Raw genomic sequence first — 23,653 nt, 5'->3', positions numbered from 1 at the left:
CCTGCTTAGGGATGACAGCTGCTCCATAAGAGCTTCAAGCTTTATAAGATTTACTTCCATTTTTCAGCAGCTCCACTTTCTTTTGCAGCTGAGTGGTCTTCTCATACACTCTTCTGTGGAAAGACTGTAATGTGGGCTCTGACTGGCCTCACCCAACCAAGCACTCTACAGATTGTAAACTTATTGGGACATGGAAGCTGAAGTTGGGAATACATCTTTAGTGTGACCCCTTACTTCAGGGTTCTCTTGATCAGGAGCCTATGCGGAATGTGGCCTCTACTCCAGAAACTAATTCCTCAGCCACCACTGGATACTCAAATTTTATTTTTCCCCAACAAGATGAGCAGCAGGTTCAAATTGAGTGGGTCCAGCAGTCCCCTTTGTGGAAGTTTTTATACTTGGTGAGACCCTGGTCTCAAGGAGGAAGACTGAGAGATTCTTCTCCTGGGGCTGACTGTGCCCCATTAGAGAGTGGCTAAGCACTTCAGCCAGATCCAACAATAGGGTCACAGGAACCCACACTTTAAATGTTTATGCTGCAAGCATCCCTTCCCCCTGTGCAATGTAGCCCAGTGGGACAGAATATCCAGCACTCAGGGCAGCTGACTGAAGCTTCACCCTTTTTAATGCACATGAGCCACTGTGCAGGTGCTAATCACAGAAAGCAGAACTTGCCTCAGGTGGGCCAGGTGTGAGGAGCCCTTCTTTAGGATACCACTCTAGCCTGTATTGTTAGGTCCTGAACCAATGCTCTCAGCAGCTGGCAACTGGATAAGCCAGCCCTGGGCCTCTCTGGCACAGACCAGTGGGAGAAACTGGCCGTGATTTGCCCTCAGGCACATTAGTGGTGCCACAAGCAATCTAGAGTTTGTGGCTGTCTCTGCTGGAACCAGGAGCACACGTAAATACTAAACTGAACACCAAGGCTGGCTTTTACTCCCTCTGGGCTTGGGGGAAGGTTTGCTTAAAAGGCCAAAGTTCATTGATTTCTGCCTTTTGCAGCCTCTGTCTGCTGGCTGCTTGTTGGCATCAGTTACTGAAAAAAAACTTTGGGGTGACGTCACGGAAATGGCGCCCTGAGCAGCGCGTCCGACAGCTCTCCCCTAAATCACAACAAATTTATCAACTAGAAACAGAAAAATTTATCCTTGGAGCATTCCGGAGTTCCACACAAACTGATAGCAAAAGGACTGTTATCACTTGAATCTGAGAGACGAGGGTGTGGAGGAATCTACCACAGGGACTTTCTTTCAAACTACAAGGAAGTGCGCCTGTGGTGAGTCAGCCCATATACTTGGGAACCGCGAGCCGCCGCAAGCTGCCGATGCGAGCCGCCACCGCGAGCCCCCACGAGCCGCCTCCGCGAGCCACCGCCGCGAGCCGCCGCCGCGAGCGGCCGCCACGAGCCGCCACCGCCAGCGGCCGCCGCGAGCCACCGCTTCGAGCCGCCGCGAACAGCGGCGCGCGGGCCCGGTCCGGTTGAGCACCGCTGACGTTCCCAGCGGCCCGCACACTGCGAGTGGGGGTCGCCGGCCACCGGTGCCCGGAGCGCCCCATTCGCGCGTGTGCCTTGGGCATTCCACGCGCCCAGGGCGCCCTGCTGGCCCGCAAACCGAGGGGGCTCCATTATCCTGCGCCTGGTGCGGTCCAGCCGCCAGCAGCGGGGCGAGCGGGAGAGGCTTGGGAGATTCTCTCCGTGGGCGGGGCACCTCACCCAGCCATTCAAGCTAACAATCAAGCGTTGGGAGAGGGGCGCGTGCAGGCAGCCTAAAATACCTTCGGAAGCACAGCTGCATCCCAATCACTGAAATTAGCTTAACCCATGAAATCTGCGCACCCTCAGTTCTATTTGATAAGATCTCTCTCAGTTCAGCGATCCAAGACAAGAGGCGTGATATTTTTTAGTGCCTCTCGCTAAAGGGGCGGGGGCAACTTCTGATTGATAGAGCCTCCATATTCAGGGATAAACGCTAACAAGAAGGACTTGGCAGATAATAAGGTCTATACTACACTAGTCGTAAGCAGAGACTAGTGCCTCTTCTTCCCTGCAAAAACAGGCTACAAAGTGTGGAAAGCCTGGGTTGAGAGGTCCAACTAAATGATAGGCGCTGAACAGTCACCTTGACAACAATTGACTCCCACCCCCGCCTGATTACACTGGAGGCCCTGACTGTCAGAGCCTTTCCCAAAGCCTTGCACTGAGTGGGGATAGGGTGGGGATTTCCCAGCTCTTTGAGCCTCTTACTCCCCAGGCAGAAGCAGTTGCAGCCTTATAGCTGGATCACCAGGCTGCTAATTCAGAAAGGGGGGACTAGGAGAGAGAATCCAGGAAAGCAAACTCTCTCATCGTTGGACCCTGCAAACGCCAACAAGCCTTTACTTCCAGCAAGACTAAAGCCAATAATATGACATTGCCATAGAATCCCATCAACTGCAAATCCCTACCTAAGAGTGACACAGGGGCAGAGCCTGGGGTACAGAGTCACCGACCAGGAAGAGGGAGAGTAAAGAAAAAGGAAGAAGTTAACCTCTCAAAATCAAGAAAAACCCACAGACTTTACAACTTGATCCACTAATTTTTTTTGTTGTTGTTTGTTTCTTCTATCTTTTTGCCTTTATATCCTCCACCTCAGTCCTTCTATTCTCTGCCCATCTCATGCTTCCCCTTTCTTGAACTACACTACCCATGAGTGTTGCATTTTATTTTTCTTCTTCATCCTCACCCTCCTTTAAGGTTATACTCCAAAACACTTAACTCTCACTCTCTCCTCTTTTGTTTTTTTTTGTCTTGCTTTATTTTGTTTTTTTCTCTCCCTATTTTATTTCTTCCTTCATTGTTCTCTTTTTCTTATTTTTTCCTTTCTATTCGTTTTTTCTTTTCTCATTTTACTTTCATCCCATATAATCCTCAATCACGAACAAATAAGTTAATTTGGGACTCAAGGCTTTTTTTTGGATTTATTTCTCTTTTTTGCTTTTGTTTTTAATTTTTTTTATTTTTTTTTGTTTGTTTATTTTTGTGGCATTTTGGGTCCTCCCAACCCAAGGTCTCCATTGTATTTAGTCTTTGCTCGACTTAATACAACAGATTTTTACTTATTATTTTTATTTTTTCTTCTTTATTATTCTTTTTTGGTCCTTTTTTCTGGTTCCCTCTTATCCCTCTCATTATATCTCTTAGTTGACTATCGCTTACAAGCAAATCATCTTATGCTTGTCTAAGATTTTCTTCCTTTTTTTTTTTTTTTTGCATTTAGTAGGCCCCTACTTCCTTTTTTTTGCCCCTTGAACTCTTCACCCCAAATCAGGCCCTCCATTATAGGCACAATATTTCCCTGAGGAGGGGAGAGGAGGGAAAGAGAAGAGAGAAAAAAAGGGGGAAATAATAAATTATTACTGGGTTTTTTTTGTGGGGTGTTTAACCTTTTTTTTTTTTTTTACTTTTTACTCTTTATAAATTCTAATTAGTGCTATCAATAAGACCACCCTCAGATGCTGATAAGAAAGAGGAAATCGAATATTATGGATACAAAAGAAAGAGAGGTAACACAAATAGATGTGGAAAAATCTATGGAGAAAAGACTTAACATATTGGAAGCCTTGGAGCTAAATGACAGAGAATTTAAAATAGAAATCTTAAAAATACTCAGAGAGATACAAGAAAACACAGAAAGGCAATATAGGGAGATCAGAAAACAACTCAATGAACACAAAGAATATATTACCAAGGAAATTGAAACTATAAAAACAAATCAAACAGAAACGAAAAACTCAATTCACGAGCTGAAAAACGAGGTAACAAGCTTAGCTAACAAAACAGCCGAGATTGAAGATAGGATTAGTGAAATAGAAGACAAACAACTTGAGGCACAACAGAGAGAAGAAGAAAGAGACTCAAAAATAATAAAAAACGAGAAAGCCCTACAGGAATTGTCTGACTCCATCAGAAAGAATAACATAAGAATAATAGGTATATCAGAGGGAGAAGAGAAAGAAAATGGAATGGAGAATATACTCAAACAAATAATAGACGAGAACTTCCCAAGCCTGTGGAAGGAACTAAAGCCTCAAATTCAAGAAGCAAACAGAACACCAAGTTTTCTTAACCCCAAAAAACCCACTCCAAGGCACATCATAATAAAGATGACACAAACCAATGACAAAGAAAAAATTCTCAAGGCAGCCAGGGAAAAGAAGAGTACAACATATAAAGGAAGGCCTATTAGATTATCATCAGATTTCTCAGCAGAAACTCTACAAGCTAGAAGAGAGTGGACCCCAATATTTAAAGCCCTGAAAGAGAGGAACTTTCAGCCAAGAATACTATACCCATCAAAACTATCCTTCAAGTATGAAGGAGATATAAAAACATTCACAAATACAGAAAAGATGAGAGAATTTATCAACAGAAAGCCCCCACTCCAGGAAATACTAAAGGGGGTTTTCCAACCAGATTCAAAGAACAAAAGAAAACAACACCACAAGTAACAGCTCCACCAAGAACACAATAAAACCAAACTTAAACTGTGACAACAAAGGAAAAAAAGGGGGGAGAGGATGGAGATTAACAGTAGCGAAGGATGATGAAGTGCAGAAATACTTATAAGATAGGGTACTACAATGAATATGGTAGGTACCCTTTTCATTACTTAATGGTAACCACCCTTAAAAAAACCACTACAAAAACACTTGACTTAAGAAAGGTAGCAACAGAGGAAAGAAGTATGGAACACAAACAAACAAAAACAAATGATAGAAAAACAAAAGAGAAGAATCAAACTAGATACAAAACTAACAGAAAGCAATTTATAAAATGGCAGTAGGGAACCCACAAGTGTCAATAATTACACTAAATGTAAATGGATTAAACTTACCAATAAAAAGACACAGAGTAGCAGAATGGATTAAAAAAGAAAATCCAACTATATGCTGCCTACAAGAAACACATCTAAGCAACAAGGATAAAAACAAATTCAAAGTTAAAGGCTGGAAAACAATACTCCAAGCAAACAACACCCAAAGAAAAGCAGGCGTAGCAATACTCATATCTAATAATGCTGACTACAAGACAGAAAAAGTACTCAGAGACAAAAATGGTCATTTCATAATGATTAAGGGGACACTGAATCAAGAAGACATAACAATCCTTAATATATATGCACCAAACCAAGGAGCACCAAAATATATAAGACAGCTACTTATTGACCTTAAAACAAAAACTAACAAAAATACAATCATACTTGGAGACCTCAATACACCGCTGACGGCTCTAGATCGGTCATCCAAACAGAGAATCAATAAAGATATAGTGGCCTTAAATGAAATACTAGAACACCTGGATATGATAGACATCTACAGGACACTTCATCCCAAAGCGACACAGTATACATTTTTCTCTAGTGTACATGGAACATTCTCAAGAATTGACCATATGTTGGGCCACAAAGACAATATCAGCAAATTTAGAAAAATTGAAATTGTACCAAGCATATTTTCTGATCATAAAGCCTTGAAACTAGAATTCAACTGCAAAAAAGAGGGGGAAAAACCCACAAAAATGTGGAAACTAAGCAACATACTTCTAAAAAATGAATGGGTCAAAGAAGAAATAAGCGCAGAAATCAAAAGATATATACAGAAAAATGAAACTGAAAATACGACATATCAGAATCTCTGGGATGCAGCAAAAGCAGTAATAAGAGGAAAGTTCATATCACTTCAGGCCTATATGAACAAACAAGAGAGAGCCGAAGTAAACCACTTAACTTCACACCTTAAGGAACTAGAAAAAGAAGAACAAAGACAACCCAAAACCAGCCGAAGAAAGGAGATAATAAAAATCAGAGCAGAAATAAATGAAATAGAGAACAGAAAAACTATAGAAAAAATCAGTAAAACAAGGAGCTGGTTCTTTGAAAAGATCAACAAAATTGACAAACCCTTGGCAAGACTTACCAAGGAAAAAAGACACAGGACTCAAATAAATAAAATCCAAAATGAAAGAGGAGAGATCACCACAGACATCATAGATATACAAAGAATTATTGTAGAATACTATGAAAAATTATATGCGACCAAATACAACAATCTAGAAGAAATGGATAAATTCCTAGAACAATACAACCTTCCTAGACTGAGTCATGAAGAAGCAGAAAGCCTAAACAGACCAATCAGCAGGGAGGAAATAGAAAAAACTATTAAAAATCTCCCCAAAAATAAAAGTCCAGGCCCAGACGGTTATACTAGTGAATTCTATCAAACATTCAAAGAAGACTTGGTTCCTATTCTACTCAAAGTCTTCCAAAAAATTGAAGAAGAAGCAATACTTCCAAACACATTTATGAGGCCAACATAACCCTCATACCAAAACCTGGCAAGGATGGAACAAAGAAAGAAAACTACAGACCAATATCTCTAATGAATACAGATGCTAAAATACTAAACAAAATACTGGCAAACCGAATACAACAACATATTAAAAAAATAATACATCATGATCAAGTGGGATTCATCCCAGAATCTCAAGGATGGTTCAACATACGCAAAACGGTTAACATAATACACCATATCAACAAAACAAAGAACAAAAACCACATGATCTTATCAATAGATGCAGAAAAGGCTTTTGATAAAATACAACACAATTTTATGTTTAAGACTCTCAACAAAATGGGTATAGAAGGAAAATATCTCAACATGATAAAGGCCATATATGATAAACCATCAACCAACATCCTATTAAACGGCATAAAACTGAGGACTTTCTACCTTAAATCAGGAACAAGACAGGGTTATCCACTCTCTCCACTCTTATTCAACGTGGTGCTAGAAGTTCTGGCCAGAGCAATCAGACAAGACAAAGAAATAAAAGGCATCCATATCGGAAAAGAAGAAGTAAAGCTATCACTTTTTGCTGATGATATGATCCTATACATCGAAAACCCGAAGGACTCCACAAAAAAATTATTAGAAACAATAAACCAATACAGTAAGGTCGCAGGATACAAAATTAACATACAAAAGTCCATAGCCTTTCTATATTCCAACAATGAAATATTAGAAAACGAACTCAAAAAAATAATCCCCTTCACGATTGCAACAAAAAAAATAAAATACCTACGAATAAACATAACAAAGAATGTAAAGGACCTATATAATGAAAATTACAAAGCATTGTTAAGGGAAATCAAAAAAGATACAATGAGATGGAAAAATATTCCTTGTTCTTGGATAGGAAGAATAAATATAATCAAAATGGCCATATTACCCAAAGCAATATACAAATTTAATGCAATTCCCATCAAAATCCCTATGAGATTTTTTAAAGAAATGGAACAAAAAATCATCAGATTTATATGGAACTATAAAAAACCCCGAATAGCCAAAACAATCCTAAGGAAAAAGAATGAAGCTGGGGGCATTACAATACCTGACTTTAAACTATATTATAGGGCCACGATAATCAAAACAGCATGGTATTGGCAGAAAAATAGACACTCAGACCAATGGAACAGAATAGAAAGCCCAGAAATAAAACCACATATATATGGTCAAATAATTTTTGATAAAGGGGCCAACAACACACAATGGAGAAAAGAAAGCCTCTTCAACAAATGGTGTTTGGAAAACTGGAAAGCCACATGCAAAAGAATGAAACTCGACTACAGCCTGTCCCCGTGTACTAAAATTAATTCAAAATGGATCAAAGACCTAAATATAAGACCTGAAACAATAAAGTACATAGAAGAAGACATAGGTACTAAAATCATGGACCTGGGTTTTAAAGAACATTTTATGAACTTGACTCCAATGGCAAGAGAAGTGAAGGCAAAGATAAATGAATGGGACTACATCAGAATTAAAAGTTTTTGCTCCGCAAGAGAAACTGATATCAAAATAAACAGACAGCCAACTATATGGGAACTGATATTTTCAAACGACAGCTCAGATAAGGGCCTAATATCCAAAATTTACAAAGAACTCATAAAACTCAACAACAAACAAACAAACAAACCAATAAAAAAATGGGAAGAGGACATGATCAGACACTTCTCCCAGGAAGAAATACAAATGGCCAACAGATATATGAAAAGATGCTCAGCTTCATTAGTTATTAGAGAAATGCAAATCAAAACTACCATGCGATACCACCTCACCCCTGTTAGATTAGCTATTATCAACAAGAAGGGTAATAGCAAATGTTGGAGAGGCTGTGGAGAAAAAGGAACTCTCATTCACTGTTTGTGGGACTGTAAAGTAGTACAACCATTATGGAGGAAAGTATGGTGGTTCCTCAAAAAACTGCAAATAGAACTACCTTATGACCCAGCAAACCCTCTACTGGGTATATACCCCAAAACCTCAGAAACATTGATACGTGAAGACACATGTAGCCCCATGTTCATTGCAGCACTGTTCACAGTGGCCAAGACATGGAAACAACCAAAAAGCCCTTCAATAGAAGACTGGATAAAGAAGATGTGGCACATATACACTATGGAATACTACTCAGCCATAAGAAATGATGACATCAGATCATTTACAGCAAAATGGTGGTATCTTGATAACATTATAAGGAGTGAAATAAGCGAATCAGAAAAAAACAAGAACTACATGATTCCATACATTGGTGGAACATAAAAATGAGACTAAGAGACATGGACAAGAGTGTGGTGGTTACCAAGGGGGGGGGAGGGAGAACATGGGAGAAAGGGAGGGAGAGAATTAGGGGGAGGGGGAGGGGCACAGAGAACTAGATAGAGGGTGACGGAGGACAATCTTATTTTGGGCGAGGGGTTTGCAACATAATTTGATGACAAAATAACCAAGACATGTTTTCTTTGAATATATGTACCCTGATTTATTAATGTCATCCCATTATCATTAATAAAAATTTATTAAAAAAAAACAAAAAAAAAAACAAAATAAACTTTGGTAGAGTCTAGAGCCTACAGCAATTCAGGGATTAGGAAGGGTGGTAGGTGTGTATGCGCAGCTCAGCCCCAGGTATCATTCAATTCAGACTTTTTGCACACCTCAGTAAGGTGTGGGCCCAGAAGTGCAGTAAGTGTGGCCTCTGAGACCCAGAGGTGTGGTCTGACCACAGTCCAGAGATTTTCCACTTAGTCTACTGTGAGGCAGAATCACCAGTCTTAGACTAGGAAGCATGTGCGGGAAAGTTCCAACCTCAATACCAGAAAACTGAGTTAATGACATACCCCTCTGCTTCCTGGCTTCTCAGAGTGACCCAGTCCCCATGATTGGGGCTGGAGAGACTATGAGGTTGGAGCAGTTGCTTTCCCCCAAGGTGATGCTGCTCAGAGGGAACTGCTGCATCCAAGAAAGATGTGGTGACTGCTGTATTGAAGAATGACTCAGCACAGGGATTCTGATGGCTGTTCCCCACAGTGTCTCTTTCTGGGCTTCCAACTTTACACTCTTCTCATGCAACTTTAGTCCTCTCAGCCCTCCCTTCACCAGAGCTCCGGGCTGTGACCAAGATTTTCTGCACTGGCCCTTTAAGATGGAGCTTGCATCTCCAAAAGCTTTGTCTCTTTCTCACAGACAGAAACTCTGGCTCTTTTCACTATCAAATGCTGGGTGGGTACCTATTCTAGGCTATGGGTCTCTAGGCTGGGGCTGACAACACATACCTCTCAGGACAACCCTCCCTGCAGTGAAAGTCCCTCTAGACCTTCAGTGTTCATTGGCTCCTGGGAGCGAGGCAGCCCTTTCCACATCGCTACCCTTTCTAACAATCTTGGTGTGGTGGCTTCTGTGATCTTTGGTTTTAGACTCCATTTAGTCCAAAGTTGGTTTTTCAAGATGATTGTTGTTAAACTAAGTTGTAATCCAATTTGGTCCTGGGAGGTGGCATTTGGAATGTCTGTCTACTCTACTGCCATCTTGGAATCCCATGCTTTTTTGATTATTGTGGATCTTCAGTATAATTTGAAGTCAGGTAGTGTGATAACTCTGGCTTCATTCTTTTTCCTCAAGATTGCATAACTCTTGAGGGTTTTTTGTTGTTTCATACAAACCTGGCAATTTCTTGTTCTATTTCTTTAAAAGCCTACATTGGGATTTTGGTAGGATTGCATTAAATTTGTATATTGATTTGGGTGATATGGCCATTCTAACTATGTTGATTCTTCCAGTCCATGAACGTGCAATATTTTTGCATTTCATTGTTTTTTTAAAATTTTTTTTAAATAATGTTTTGTAGTGTTCAGTATATAGGTCTTTCACATTCTTTGTTAAATTTATTTCTAGATCTTTCTTTCCTTCCTTCCTTCCTTCCTCTTTCTTTCTTTCTTTCTTTCTTTCTTTCTTTCTTTCTTTCTTTCTTTCATTTTTACCATTTTAAAATGAATTTTTAAAATTCATTTTCCCAAGTTTAATTGTTGGCATATAGAAAAGCGGTAAACATTTGTATATTGATTTTTTATTTTGTAACTTTACTGTATTTGTTTATTATTTCTAATACTGTTTTCTGGAGTTTTAGGGGTTTTCTATATAAAGGATCATGTCTTCTGCAAAATGTAATACTTTACTTCCTCTTTCCTGATATGAATGCCTTTTATTTCTTTCTTCTTCTTCTCTGGCTAAAACTTCTAGCACTATGTTAAACAAGAGTGCTGAGAGTGGGCAGCCTTTTTCCTGTTATTAGAGGAAAAATCTTCATCTCTCTCAGCATTTAGTATGATATTAGCTGATGGTTTGTCATATATGGCCTTTTTATGATGAGGTATTTTCCTTCTATTCTGATTTTATTGAGTGTTTTAAACAGAAAGGGATATTGTATCTTATCCAATACCTTTTCTGCATCTATTGATTAAAATCATATGATTTTTGCGCTCTGTTTTATTGATGTGGTATATTATGTTGATTGATTTCCATATGTTGAACCATCCTTGTGCTCCTGAAAAGAATCCCACTTGATTGTGATGTATTATTTTTTTAATATGTTATTATATTCAATTTGCTAGTATTTTGTTTAGGATTTTTGCATCTGTATTTATTAAAGATATTGGTCTGTAGTGTGTGTGTGTGTGTGTGTGTGTGTGTGTGTGTGTGTGGTGTCTTTGCTACGTTTTGGTATGAAGGTTATGTTAACCTCATCAAATATATTGGGGAGTATCACTTCTTATTTTATTTTTTTGGAAGACTTTGAGAAGGTTAGGTACCAAATCTTTGAATGTTTGGTAGAATGTACTAGTGTAACTATCCTGTCCTGGACTTGTTTTGTGGAGGTTTTTGAAAGTTGTTTTTATTTAATCTCTGCCTACAGATCTATTTAAGTTCTCTACTTCTTCATGGCTCAGTCTAGGAAAAATGTTTATTTCTAGGAATTTATCCAATTTATCTAGGTTGTTGAATTTGGTGCTATATAATCTTCTATAATAGTCTACCAAGATCTTTTGTATATCTATGATGTCTCTGGTAATTTTTCTTTCATTTTGTATTTTGTTTATATGAGTCTTTTCTCTTTTTTCCTTACTGAATCTAATCAGTAGTTTGTCAACTTTATTGATCTTTTTAAAGAACCACCTCTTTATTGTATTAATTTTTTCTATAGGTTTTTGAGCTCTATTTCATGTAGTTCTTTAACTTTTACTATTTCTTCTTTTTTGCTGACTTTGGGTTACCTCTGTTCTTCTTTTTCTAGTTCCTTAAGGTGTGATGTTAGGTTCTTTATTTGGGATTTTTCTTGTTTATTAATATATGACTTTAATGATATAAACTTTCCTCTTATTATGGCTTTTGCTGCATCTCAGAAATTTTGATATGTCATATTGTCATTTGTCTATATATAACTTTTTTAAGGGAGAGAGAGAGATAGATAGAGACAGACAGACAGGAACAGAGAGAGATGAGAAGCATCAATCATCAGTTTTTTGTTGCGACACCTTAGTTGTTCATTGATTGCTTTCTCATATGTGCCTTGACCACGGGCCTTCAACAGACTGAGTAAACCCTTGCCCAAGCCAGCAACCTTGGGTCCAAGCTGGTGAGCTTTGCTCAAATCAGATGAACCCACACTCAAGCTGGCGACCTCAGCATCTCAAACCTGGGTCCTCCACATCCCAGTCCAATGTTCTATCCACTGCATCCACTGCCTGGTCAGGCTATATATATCTTTTTATCTCATCTCTGCTTGTATAGCTTCTTTAATGCAGTCATTTTTTAGAAGTATATAGTTTAATTTTTATACTTTTGTGGATTTCTTTACTTCCTTTTTACAGTTGAGTTTTAATTTCAAAGCCTTATATTCAGAAAATACGCTTGGTATAATTTCAGTCTTCCAGAATTTGCTGATGTTAGTTTTTTGGACCAAAATGTGGTTTATCTTTGAAAATGTTCCATGCACACTGGAGAAGAATTTATAATCTGATATTTTGGGATGAAATATATTATAAGTGTCTATAAGTCCATTTGGCCCATGGTGTCATTTAAGGCCTATATTTCTTTATGATTTTCTGTTTGGATGATCTATCTAAAGGCATCAATAGTGCCTTGAAATCTCCAAGTATGATTATGGTTTTGTCTGCTTCTATTTTCAGATCAGTTAGTAGATGTCTTATATATTTTAATGCTACCTGGTTTAGTGCATATATATTAGGAAGTATTATGTCTTCTTGATACAATGTCCCTTCTATCATTATAAAATCTCCATCTTTGTCTCTGGTTCCCTTTTTGGCTTAAAGTCAGCATTGTCAGATTGAGTATGGCTACACCTGTTTTTTTTTAGTATTATTTCCTTAGAGAATTATTTTTCTATCTTTCACTTTAAATCTAATTTTGGCCTTGTGGCTTAGACATGTTTCTCAAAGACAGCCTATGGTTGGGTTTTGCTTCTTCTTTTTTTTTTTTTTTTTATCTATCAATAATCTGCTACTCTGTGCCTCTTTATTGGTGAGTTTAGTCCATTCACTTTTAGGGCAATTATTGACACTTGAGAATTTCCTAGAGCCATTTTTTGTTTTGTTTTCTGGTAGTTCTGTCTTATTTGGTTCTTCTCTTTTTTTGTTTGTTTCTGTCAGTTGTTTTTGTTTGATGGTATTTCACACTTCTTTCACCTGTTTCTTCTTTTTTAAGCTGTGTATTTCTGTAGTGGCCTTTTCATGGGTGGTTATCTTTAAGTTTAGAAAAAATTGTTCATATGTACAAGAGTTTTTTGTCATATGAGTACTTCTGCACTCTACCCTCCTTTGCTACAGATCTTGATCCTCTCCCCTTTTATGTTATTGTCACAGATTATCCTTGGTTTCATCGTGACCTAGTTAGAACTTTTACTTGTAGTTTTTGTTTTGTTCTTTGTGTCTGCTCAAAAAAACCCTTTAAATTCCTGCAGTGTGGGTTTTCTGGTGATTAATACTCTCAGTTTCTGTATGTCTGCAAAACTTTTTGTTTCTTCTTCATATTTTAAGGATAACTTTGATAGATATAGTATTCTTGGCTGGTAATTTCTCTGTTGTAGTACTTTGAATGTTTGGTTTCACTCTCTTCTGGTATATAGAGTTTCTTTTGAGAAGTCTATGATAACATAATGAGTTTTCCTTTATATGTTATGGTCTTTTTTTCCTTAGCTGCCTTGAGGATTCTTTCTTTTCTATTGATTTTTTACTGTTTTATTATGATGTGCCTTGGTGTAGATCTGTTTGGGTTGTGGTACTTGGCATTCTGTTTACTTTTTGTATTTGAGGTTCTAACTCTTACCATAGATTTTAGAAATTCTCATTATTTATTTGAATAGGCTCTCCATTCCTTTCTCCCTGTCTTCATCTTTTGATGTACCCATTATTCTTGTGTAGTTCTTTCTGATGTAGTTAGAAAATTCTTGTAGAGCTCTCAGGTTTCTTAATTCATGATTCTCTTTCCTTTTCTCTCTGTTTCATCTTTAGTTGCCTTTCTTCAATGTCACTGATTCTGTATTCTATCTGACTTGTTCTATTAGGTATACTTGCTATACCTCTGTCTTCAATTCATGTATTAAATTCTTAATCTCTGTTTTAAAAGTTTCAATCTTATTTTTTTTTCTTTCTTTTTTTTTTTTTTTTGTATTTTTCCGAAGCTGGAAACGGGGAGGCAGTCAGACAGACTCCTGCATGCTCCCGACCGGGATCCACCCGGCATGCCCACCAGGGGGCAATGCTCTGCCCATCCGAGGTGTCACTCTGCCACAATCAGAGCCATTCTAGCACCTGAGGCAGAAGCCACAGAGCCATCCTCAGCGCCCAGGCAAACTTTGCTCCAGTGGAGCCTTGGCTGTGGGAGGGAAAGAGAGAGACAGAAAGGAAGGAGAGGGGGAGGGGTGGTGAAGCAGATGGGTGCTTCTCCTGTGTGCCCTGGCTGGAAATCAAACCCAGGACTCCTGCACGCCAGGCCGATGCTCCACCACTGAGCCAACCAGCCAGGGCCAAGTTTCAATGTTCTTGATGAGGTATTCATTTTGTTCATTAACTTGTTTTCTGAGCTTATTAAGTTGCCTGTTGGTGTCTTATTGCATCTCATTGGGTATTTTTAGAACTTCAATTTTGAATTTTTCATCATTTAACTCCAAGATTTTCATGTAATTGAGATTTTTTTTTTGGAGATTTTTCATTTTCTTTCTGAACTATGTCTCTGTCTTGTGTATCCATGGTATTTGATTTCTTCTTCCTTGATGTCATTTGAGAGTGGTATTGAAAGAAATACCTAAAAAATTGAAAAATTATAAAAGTACAATAAGAAAAAAATTTTTAATTATGACAAGCAAAGATGAAAAACCACAGGAATATGATCAATCATAAAGAAAATGATAAAAAACAAAATATTTACAGAAAATTATAATGAAAATATAAAAATTTTAAAAATGAAATTCAAAAAGAAAAAAAGTTTAGAAGATAAAAATGGAAAAAAATAAAAGGGGCAAAAATAATTTTGATTTTGAAAGGTTTCTTCCAGTAGGTGTTGCTGTATTACAACTTTTAGCTCTGTGAAGTTCCTGAGCTATTTGATGAGATGTTGATGTCACAATGATGTAGATGGGTCACAGTCACATTCATGGGTGGAGCATGTTGTAAAGGTCTTACAATTTCAGCTTTACAGCTCTAACACTGATGAACTCAGTCTTTTGAGTGCTCCTTCCCAGGTCTCAACAGACCTAGGGACTGGACATGGAGCACCTCTGTTTTACAGGGAAGAGAGTGGCTCTGGTGTACTAGGTGTGGGTTTTGTCTCTGCCACTCTCCACACCACAAGGTGAGGGAGAAGGAATCTGTGAGGCTGGGAGCTGCACTTTAGCTTTTTCTGTCTCTGCTAAGTGCATGTCGGAGGCAGAATGTGGGAACACTGGCCATGACCCTGTGCTCTGGCCACTTTGGTTTATTTGTCCATCTGTCTAACTGCTTTTCTGAGAAGAAGGAGATCCAGTCACTCTGGGTTTCCTTTTCTGTACCCCTCAAGCAAAATCCAGCGAGCCTGAGCTTCCCCCTTCCCTTAGTCTAGCAGAGGAAAAAAACCCGGTCACTCTAGGTTTGTCTCCTTTCCCCTCCAAAGCCCACTGTGATTGTGTTTTATCTTCAACCTCCCTTTTCACCCCATGTCACCTTTAGTCCACTTGGTGTGTGGATCTTTCAGGTGCATCTGCAAGCCCTGGTGGTGTGCCTTTGCTACATTATAGTTGTTCAATTTTTTGAAATTTCAAGGGGAGGGATCAGAAGTATTTTCTCATGGCACCATTTCTCTGACCAGAGAACTTTTTAAAACTTAATTGATTAGCAAGCAGAAGAATATTTAAGTAAAAAACCAAAATATATATGCTTTAAATAGGAAGGAACAATTGCATTATTCTTTGTTATCATTGCATTAATTAAGCAAATTTTAACTTAGCATTAAATGTGCAATTTAATTCTACACTTTAAAAAATATTAATTGAAATGTACACATTTTAGAGCTATAATTCTACAAGGTCTTATTAAAAGTATAGTAGTATTTGTTGTGCCCTCAAAAAATTTAAATTCTGAGAAAGAACAAGATATATGTTTATATTTTTAAACTTTAATTAGAAGTCATTCCATTTAAGCAGATGCAGCATTGTCAGGTGTTGTGATTAGCCTGGCAAAGGTGACTGTGGTCTTTACCTAGGCATAGGTTTAAAAAAGAAAAAAGGTCTACAGCATTAAAGAAGTCTGAGCCCGGATTATGCTTGTGCATATTGTCCACTGCTAGATTAGAAGAGTGGTTCCTCCTGAGTATGCAGTCTCTAACATGTATGCTGATCTCTGTTGCTTTGTGTCACTCCAGCAAAGGGAGGAACAGACAGACTAAGAAGGAGCAGGCTCTCCAATGTGAATAGGGCTAACGCCTGAGACCAAACAGCCTTCCAATTCCTCGTTCCTGATACTGTCTTCCTCTGATTATTACCAAATGAGATTCTTAGAAACACAGACACATAAAATTCTTTCACAATCTCTTACTCTGTTCCATATTTTGGGTCCCTCTACTGAGCAGCCCAACACCCTGAGATGCACCTGTCACTTGCCCTAAAAGTAGACATACCGAGGAGTTTTTTTGCACAAGTTACGGCCAAGTACAGAGCCCTTCAGAGCTACCTGCTTCAGATGCAGATATTCTAAAGATCTCTTTGTCCTCTCCTTGGTTTGTAGTTGTGGGCTCTAGTAATGCCATCATTCATTTCAGTATTTTATGAGGCATTTGAAGGTAGCATTCACTCACAACCTTATAGCATCAAGGATACTGAGAAGCAGGGTAAAGTGAGAGAAGAAGCCCACACAATTTACAAACAAAGAAACTTTGAGCAACAAGTTATCAAGTTTTTTGTTTTTCTTTTATAAGTACATATATATATATATATATATATATATATATATATATATATATATATATATATATATATTTTACAGAGACAAAGAGTGAGAGACAGAGAGAGGGATAGACAGGAATAGACAGACAGGAACAGAGAGAGATGAGGAGCATCAATCATCAGTTTTTCATTGTGACACCTTAGTTGTTCATTGGTTGCTTTCTCATATGTGCCTTGACCACGGGCCTTCAGCAGACCGAATAACCCCTTGCTCCAGCCAGCGACCTTGAGTCCAAGCTGGTGAGTTTTGCTCAAACCAGATGAGTCTGCGCTCAAGCTGGTGACCTTGGGGTCTTGAACCTGGGTCCTCCACATCCCAGTCCAGCACTCTATCCACTGCGCCACTGCCTGGTCAGGACAGATTATCTTTTAAAAGTAGACTCTGGGTGGATTTGCTTAATATTCAGATTTTTTAAATTACTTTTTGTAAATATTTAATGGATCTAAAGGTAAATCTGCTCTTCAATAAATACTCAGAATTATTCTTGAGTAAAACTTACCTAGAAGAGAATGAAAACAAGGACTCTAGCTGTTTTGATTCACCCATTAACCCAATATATATCAGTAAGATATATATTGAACAATGATTTAAAGCATTTTAGCAACATGGCTTTCAAGTTGCTTTAGATTACCCATGTAGTAATTGTGTTCTGAAATTTTACAGGAAGGACATTAAATAAAAGAAACTTCAGAGTTTCTTCTTAATGGCATGCTCAGATTTCTTCCTAATAAACAAAGGCAGATCAGAAGAAATGAAGATATAGCAGTTTAATACTATACTTTGTTGAATGAAAACATTATAATTACAGCAGTAAACATCTGTTTAATATCATTCTACTCCCTTAAGACCTGATTTAATAAACACATTTTTGTGTGCAAATTTGAATGTAAAAAGGCATTGTTTACATAATGTAGTTACAAAGGGCCTGTAGTATTGCATTAATTGTGTTTGTTGATTTTTATTTCTCTGAAAAGTATGCCTCATCTCTACAAGCAGTTCCCACTTTATTAATGGAAAATGACATTAGGTTGGTAGAAGCTTGCTTTAATCAGTAATAACCTAATAAAATCACAGGCTGCTAAGTAGAGTGTAGCTAGAGAAATAACTATGACAAGGTATGTTTGTGTTGGAGTGTATCAATTTCAATGCTTGTTTTACTTGTTTTCCATTTTCCTCCTTTTTACAGATTTTTAAAAGTATTGGCTCTTATGAGACTGTCCAGGGACAAGGAAGTCGGAGGCTGATCAGCTTTTCTCTCTCAGGTATGTTTTGCTTACTTGAAGGCCTTGTAGAGAGAACAAGAATGTCAACCATCAAGAAACTTGCTTCAATTTAACTCTTACCTAAAAGTTACTCAACCACTCTGTGCCTCAATTTCTCCATCTGTAAAATTTTAAAATTTCCACTTTATTCTCTTTGACCTCATAAGGATATTGGAGGATTCAATAAGTAATAGATGCAAAAGCACTTTGAGATGATAAGAGAAGCTACTATTCTGATTTTCTTCCATTGCCAAGTAGCAGTAATTGAGGGTTTTTATAAGTGAAGGTAAGGGAAAGCCTGAGGAGAGAAGCAGATAGTAGACATTTTGTCTAAATAAAATCTCAGTTAAGCCCAATCAAGCTGCTCAAAAAGTCCATCCAAAAGAAAAACCAGTGTAAACAATATAAAATCTGTATTTTTTTTAAAATTTAATACAGTGACATTGAGAAATCAGGGTACATATGTTGAGAGAAAATATCTCTAGATTGTTTTGACATTTGATTGTGCTGTATACCCCTCCCGCAAAGTTAAATTGTCTTCTGTCACCTTCTATCTGGTTTTATTTGTGCCCCTCCCCTCCCCTAACCCCTCTCTCCTTCTTCACCCCATCCCCCCTCCCCCAACCCCCCGCCCCTGTTGCCATCACATTCTTGTTCATGTCTCTGAGTCTCATTTTTATGTCCCTTCTATGTATGGATTCATCTTAGTTTTTTTTCTGATTTACTTATTTCACTCCGTATAATGTTGTCAAGGTCCATCCATGTTATTGTAAATGATCCGATGTCATCATTTCTTATGGCTGAGTAGTATTCCATAGTATATATGTACCAAAGTTTTTTAATCCACTCGTCCTCTGACGGACACTTGGGCTGTTTCCAGATCTTCGCTATTGTGAACAATGCTGCCACAAACATGCGGGTGCATTTCTCCTTTTCAAGCCGTTCTATGGTGTCCTTGGGGTATATTCCTAAAAGTGGGATAGCTGGGTCAAAAGGCAGTTCAATTTTTAGTTTTTTAAGGAACCTCCATACTATTTTACACAGTGGCTGCACCAGTCTGCATTCCCACCAGCAGTGCAGGAGGGTTCCCTTTTCTCCACATCCTCGCCAGCACTTACTCTGTGTTGTTTTGTTGATAAGCCCCATTCTGACTGGTGTGAGGTGATATCTCATTGTGGTTCGAATTTGCATTTCTCTAATGATTAGTGATGTTGAGCATTTTTTCATATGCCTATTGGCCATCTGTATGTCCTCTTTGGAGAAGTGTCTATTCATCTCTTTTGCCCATTTTTGGATTGGGTTGTTTGTCTTCCTGGTGTTGAGTATTACAAGTTCTTTATAAATTTTGGTTATTAACCCCTTATCAGACGTATTGTCAAATATGTTCTCCCATTGTGTAGTTTGTCTTTTTATTCTGTTCTTGTTGTCTTTAGCTGTGCAAGAGCTTTTCAGTTTCATATAGTCCCACTTGTTTATCCTGTCTTTTATTTCACTTCCCCATGGAGATAAATCAGCAAATATATTGCTCTGAGAGATGTCGGAGAGCTTACTGCCTATGTTTTCTTCTAAGATGCTTATGGTTTCACAGCCTACATTCAAGTCTTTTATCCATTTTGAGTTTATTTTTGTGAGTGGTGTAAGCTGGTGATCTAGTTTCATTTTTTTGCAGGTAGCTGTCCAATTTTCCCAACACCATTTGTTAAAGAGGCTGTTTTTAATCCATTGTATTTCCTTACCTCCTTTGTCAAATATCAGTTGTCCATAGAACTGTGGGTTTATTTCTGGGTTCTCTGTTCTGTTCCATTGATCTATATGCCTTTTCTTATGCCAGTACCAGGCTGTTTTAAGTACAATGGCCTTGTAGTATAACTTGATATCAGGAAGTGTGATACCTCCCACTTTATTCTTCTTTTTTTGAGATTGCTGAGGCTATTCGTGTCCTTTTTTGGTTCCATATAAATTTTTGGAATAGGTGTTCTATATCTTTGAAGTATATCATTGGTATTTTAATTGGTATTGCTTTGGATAATATAGACATTTTAATGATGTTTATTCTTCCTAACCATGAGCACGGTATATGCTTCCACTTGTTTGTATCTTCCTTGATTTCTTTTATCAATGTTTTGTAATTTTCCGAGTACAAGGCTTTAGTCTCCTTGGTTAAGTTTACTCCTAGGTACTTTATTTTTTTGGTTGTAATTGGAAGGGGATTGTTTCCTTAATTTCTCTTTCTGACTGTTCATTGTTGGTGTATAAAAATGCTTCTGATTTCTGAGTATTGATTTTATATCCTGCCACCTTGCTGAATTTATTTATCAGGTCCAGGAGTTTTTTTACTGAGACTTTAGGGTTTTCTATATACAATATCATATCATCTGCAAATAATGATAGTTTTACTTCTTCTTTTCCAACTTGAATGCCTTTTATTTCTTCTTCTTGTCTGATTGCTGTGGCTAGGACTTCCAGGACTATGTTAAATAAGAGTGGTGAAAGGGGGCACCCCTGCCTTGTTCCTGATCTTAAGGGGATTGCTTTTAATTTTTGCCCATTGAATATGATGTTGGCTGTGGGTTTCTCATAGATGACTTTTATCATGTTAAGGTATGTTCCCTGTATTCCCACTTTGCTGAGAGTTTTGATCATGAATGGGTGCTGGATTTTATCAAATGCTTTTTCTGTATCTATTGAAATTATCATATGGTTTTTCTCCTTCTTTTTGTTTATGTGATGAATCACATTGATTGATTTATGAATATTGTACCAGCCTTGCCTCCCAAGAATAAATCCCACTTGATCATGGTGTATGATTTTTTCCATATATTGTTGGATCTGGTTTGCTAATATTTTGTTGAGGATTTTAGCATCTATATTCATCAGAGATATTGGCCTATAATTTTCTTTCTTTGTGTTGTCTTTGCCTGGTTTTGGAATCAGAATTATGCTTGCCTCATAAAAGGAGCTTGGAAGTCTTCCTTCCTCTTGAATTTTTTGAAATAGTTTGAGAAGGATAGGAGTTAGTTCTTCTTTGAATATTTGGTAGAATTCCATTGTGAAGCCATCGGGCCCTGGACTTTTCTTTGTTGGGAGTTTTTTTATAACTGTTTTGATCTCCTTTGCTGTAATCGGTCTGTTTAGGTTTTCTGATTCTTCCAGATTGATTTTTGGAAGATTGTATGTTTCAAGGAATTTGTCCATTTCATCTAGGTTGTCTAGTATTTTGGCATACAGTTCTTCATAGTATTTTCTTACAATATTTTGTATTTCTGTTGTGTCAGTTGTTATTTCTCCTCTCTCATTTCTAATTTTATTTATTTGAGTCCTCTCTCTCTTTTTCTTGGTGAGTCTACTTAAAGGTTCATCAATCTTGTTTACCTTTTTAAAGAACCAACTCCTAGTTTCATTTATCCTCTGTATTGTTTCTTTAGCCTCTATGTTATTTATTTCTGCTCTGATCTTTATGATTTCCTTCCTTCTACTACATTTGGGCTTTACTTGCTGTTCTTTTTCTAATTCTTTTAGATGCAAGGTTAAGTTGTTTATTTGAGCTTTTTCTAGCTTCTGAAAGTGTGCCTGTAGTGCTATGAACTTCCCTCTCAGCACTGCTTTCACTGTGTCCCATAAATTTTAAGTTGTTGTATGCTCATTGTCATTCATTTCTAGGAATTTTTTAATTTCTTCTTTGATCTCATTCTTGATCCATTCATTATTTAACACCCTGCCATTTAGTTTCCATGTGTTTGAGAATTTTTGAGCTTTTCTGCTGTGATTCATTTCTAGTTTCATGCCGTTGTGATCGGAGAAGGTGCTTGATATGATTTCAGTCTTCTTAAATTTGTTGAGAGCACTTTTGTGCCCTAACATGTGGTCTATCCTAGAGAATGTACCATGAGCACTTGAAAAGAATGTATATTCTCCTGCTTTAGGGTGAAAGGTTCTGAAGATATCTATTAAATCGAATTGATCTAGTATTTCCAATAAGTCTGCTGTTTCTTTGTTAATTTTCTTTCTTGAGGATCTATCTAGTGATGTTAGTGGGGTATTGAAATCCCCTACTATTATAGTATTGCTGTTGATCTCGCCCTTTAAATCCATCAAAGTCTGTTTTATATATTTGGGTGCTCCTATATTAGGTGCATAAATATTTATAATAGTTATATCTTTCTGTTGGATTACTCCCTTTATCATTACGTAGTGTCCTTCTTTACCTCTTACTATATCCTTTGTTTTAAAGTCTAATTTATCTGATATAAGTATTGCTACCCCAGCTTTCTTTTTCATTTCCGTTTGCATGAAACGTTTTTTCCATCCTTTTACCTTCAATCTATGTGTGTCTTTTGTTCTAAGGTGTGTCTCTTGTAGACAACATATGTATGGGTCCTGTTTCCTTATCCACGCAGCTACCCTATGTCTTTTGATTGGATCATTTAATCCATTTACATTTAAGGTTATTATTGATATGTAGTTGTTTATTGCCATTTTCTTATTTAAAGGTGTATTCCTTTTTTTTTTTCTCTCTATTCTTTTCCCACTTTGATCTCTTTACACCAGGCCCCTTAATATTTCCTGCAGCATTGGTTTGGTTGTAATGAATTCCTTGAGTTGTTTTTTGTCTGGGAAGCTTTTTATTTCTCCTTCGATTTTAAACAATAGCCTTGCTGGATAAAGTAGTCTTGGTTGTAGGTTCTTGTTCTGCATTACTTTGAATATTTTTTGCCATTCCCTTCTGGCCTCAAGTGTTTCTGTTGAGAAGTCAGATGTCATCCTTATAGGGGCTCCTTTGTAGGTGATAACTTTTTTTTCTCTTGCAGCTTTTAATATTTTCTCTTTATCGCTTAGCTTTGGTATTTTAATTATGATGTGTCTTGGTATAGATTTCTTTGGGTTTCTCTTTAATGGAGTCCTCTGTGCTTCTTGGACTTGTGAGAGTTTCTCTTGCATTAATTTAGGGAAGTTTTCAGCTATGATATGATTGAACAAAATCTCTATGCCTTGTTCTTTTCCTTCTTCTTCAGGAACCCCTATGATGCGGATGTTATTTCTCTTTATGTTGTCACAGAGCTCTCTAAGAGTTTCCTCTGCCTTTTTGAGTCTTTTTTCTCTTTTCTTCTCTGCTTTCATGCCTTCATTCCAGTTGTCCTCTAACTCGCTGATTCGATCCTCTGCTCTGTCTATCCTGTTTTTAATTCCTTCCATTGTGGTCTTTATTTCTGATATTGTATTTGTCATCTCCAACTGATTCTTTTTTATACTTGCTATTTCTTTATTTAGGTTTTCAAATTGCCCCTCCATTGTTGTTCTAAGATCCCTAAGCATCCTTACAATCATTATTTTGAACTCCGCATCTGGCAGTTTGATTATTTCCATATCACTCAGTTCATCTCTCGAAGGTGTCTCTTGTGGTTTCATTTGGATTGCATTCCTTTGTCTTCTCATCTTTTTTTTTTATTTGTAGAGTTGGTTGAGTCTAGGCTTGGTGTTGTCTGCCTCCAGTTTTCAGTTGTGTTATTTCTAGGTCTTTTTGGG

At 37.6% G+C, this 23,653-nt stretch overlaps 1 protein-coding gene across 2 annotated transcripts in view; it reads left to right on the top strand.

Annotated features, from left to right (window-relative positions):
- Positions 1–23,653, top strand: part of HECW1 (HECT, C2 and WW domain containing E3 ubiquitin protein ligase 1) — a 592,171-nt gene that overhangs the window by 253,081 nt on the left and 315,437 nt on the right. For both annotated transcript variants that reach the window (XM_066272070.1, XM_066272071.1), the window contains one exon: positions 18,055–18,130. In XM_066272070.1, coding sequence (XP_066128167.1) covers positions 18,055–18,130 — 76 coding nt within the window. The remainder of the gene's footprint in view (positions 1–18,054; positions 18,131–23,653) is intronic.

This window comes from Saccopteryx bilineata, chromosome 4 (assembly GCF_036850765.1).
Source record: "Saccopteryx bilineata isolate mSacBil1 chromosome 4, mSacBil1_pri_phased_curated, whole genome shotgun sequence".
In the NCBI taxonomy this organism is placed as follows: Eukaryota; Metazoa; Chordata; class Mammalia; order Chiroptera; family Emballonuridae; genus Saccopteryx; species Saccopteryx bilineata.
Note: the sequence above shows the minus strand (reverse complement) of the source record. Positions and strands in the feature narration are given on the sequence as shown.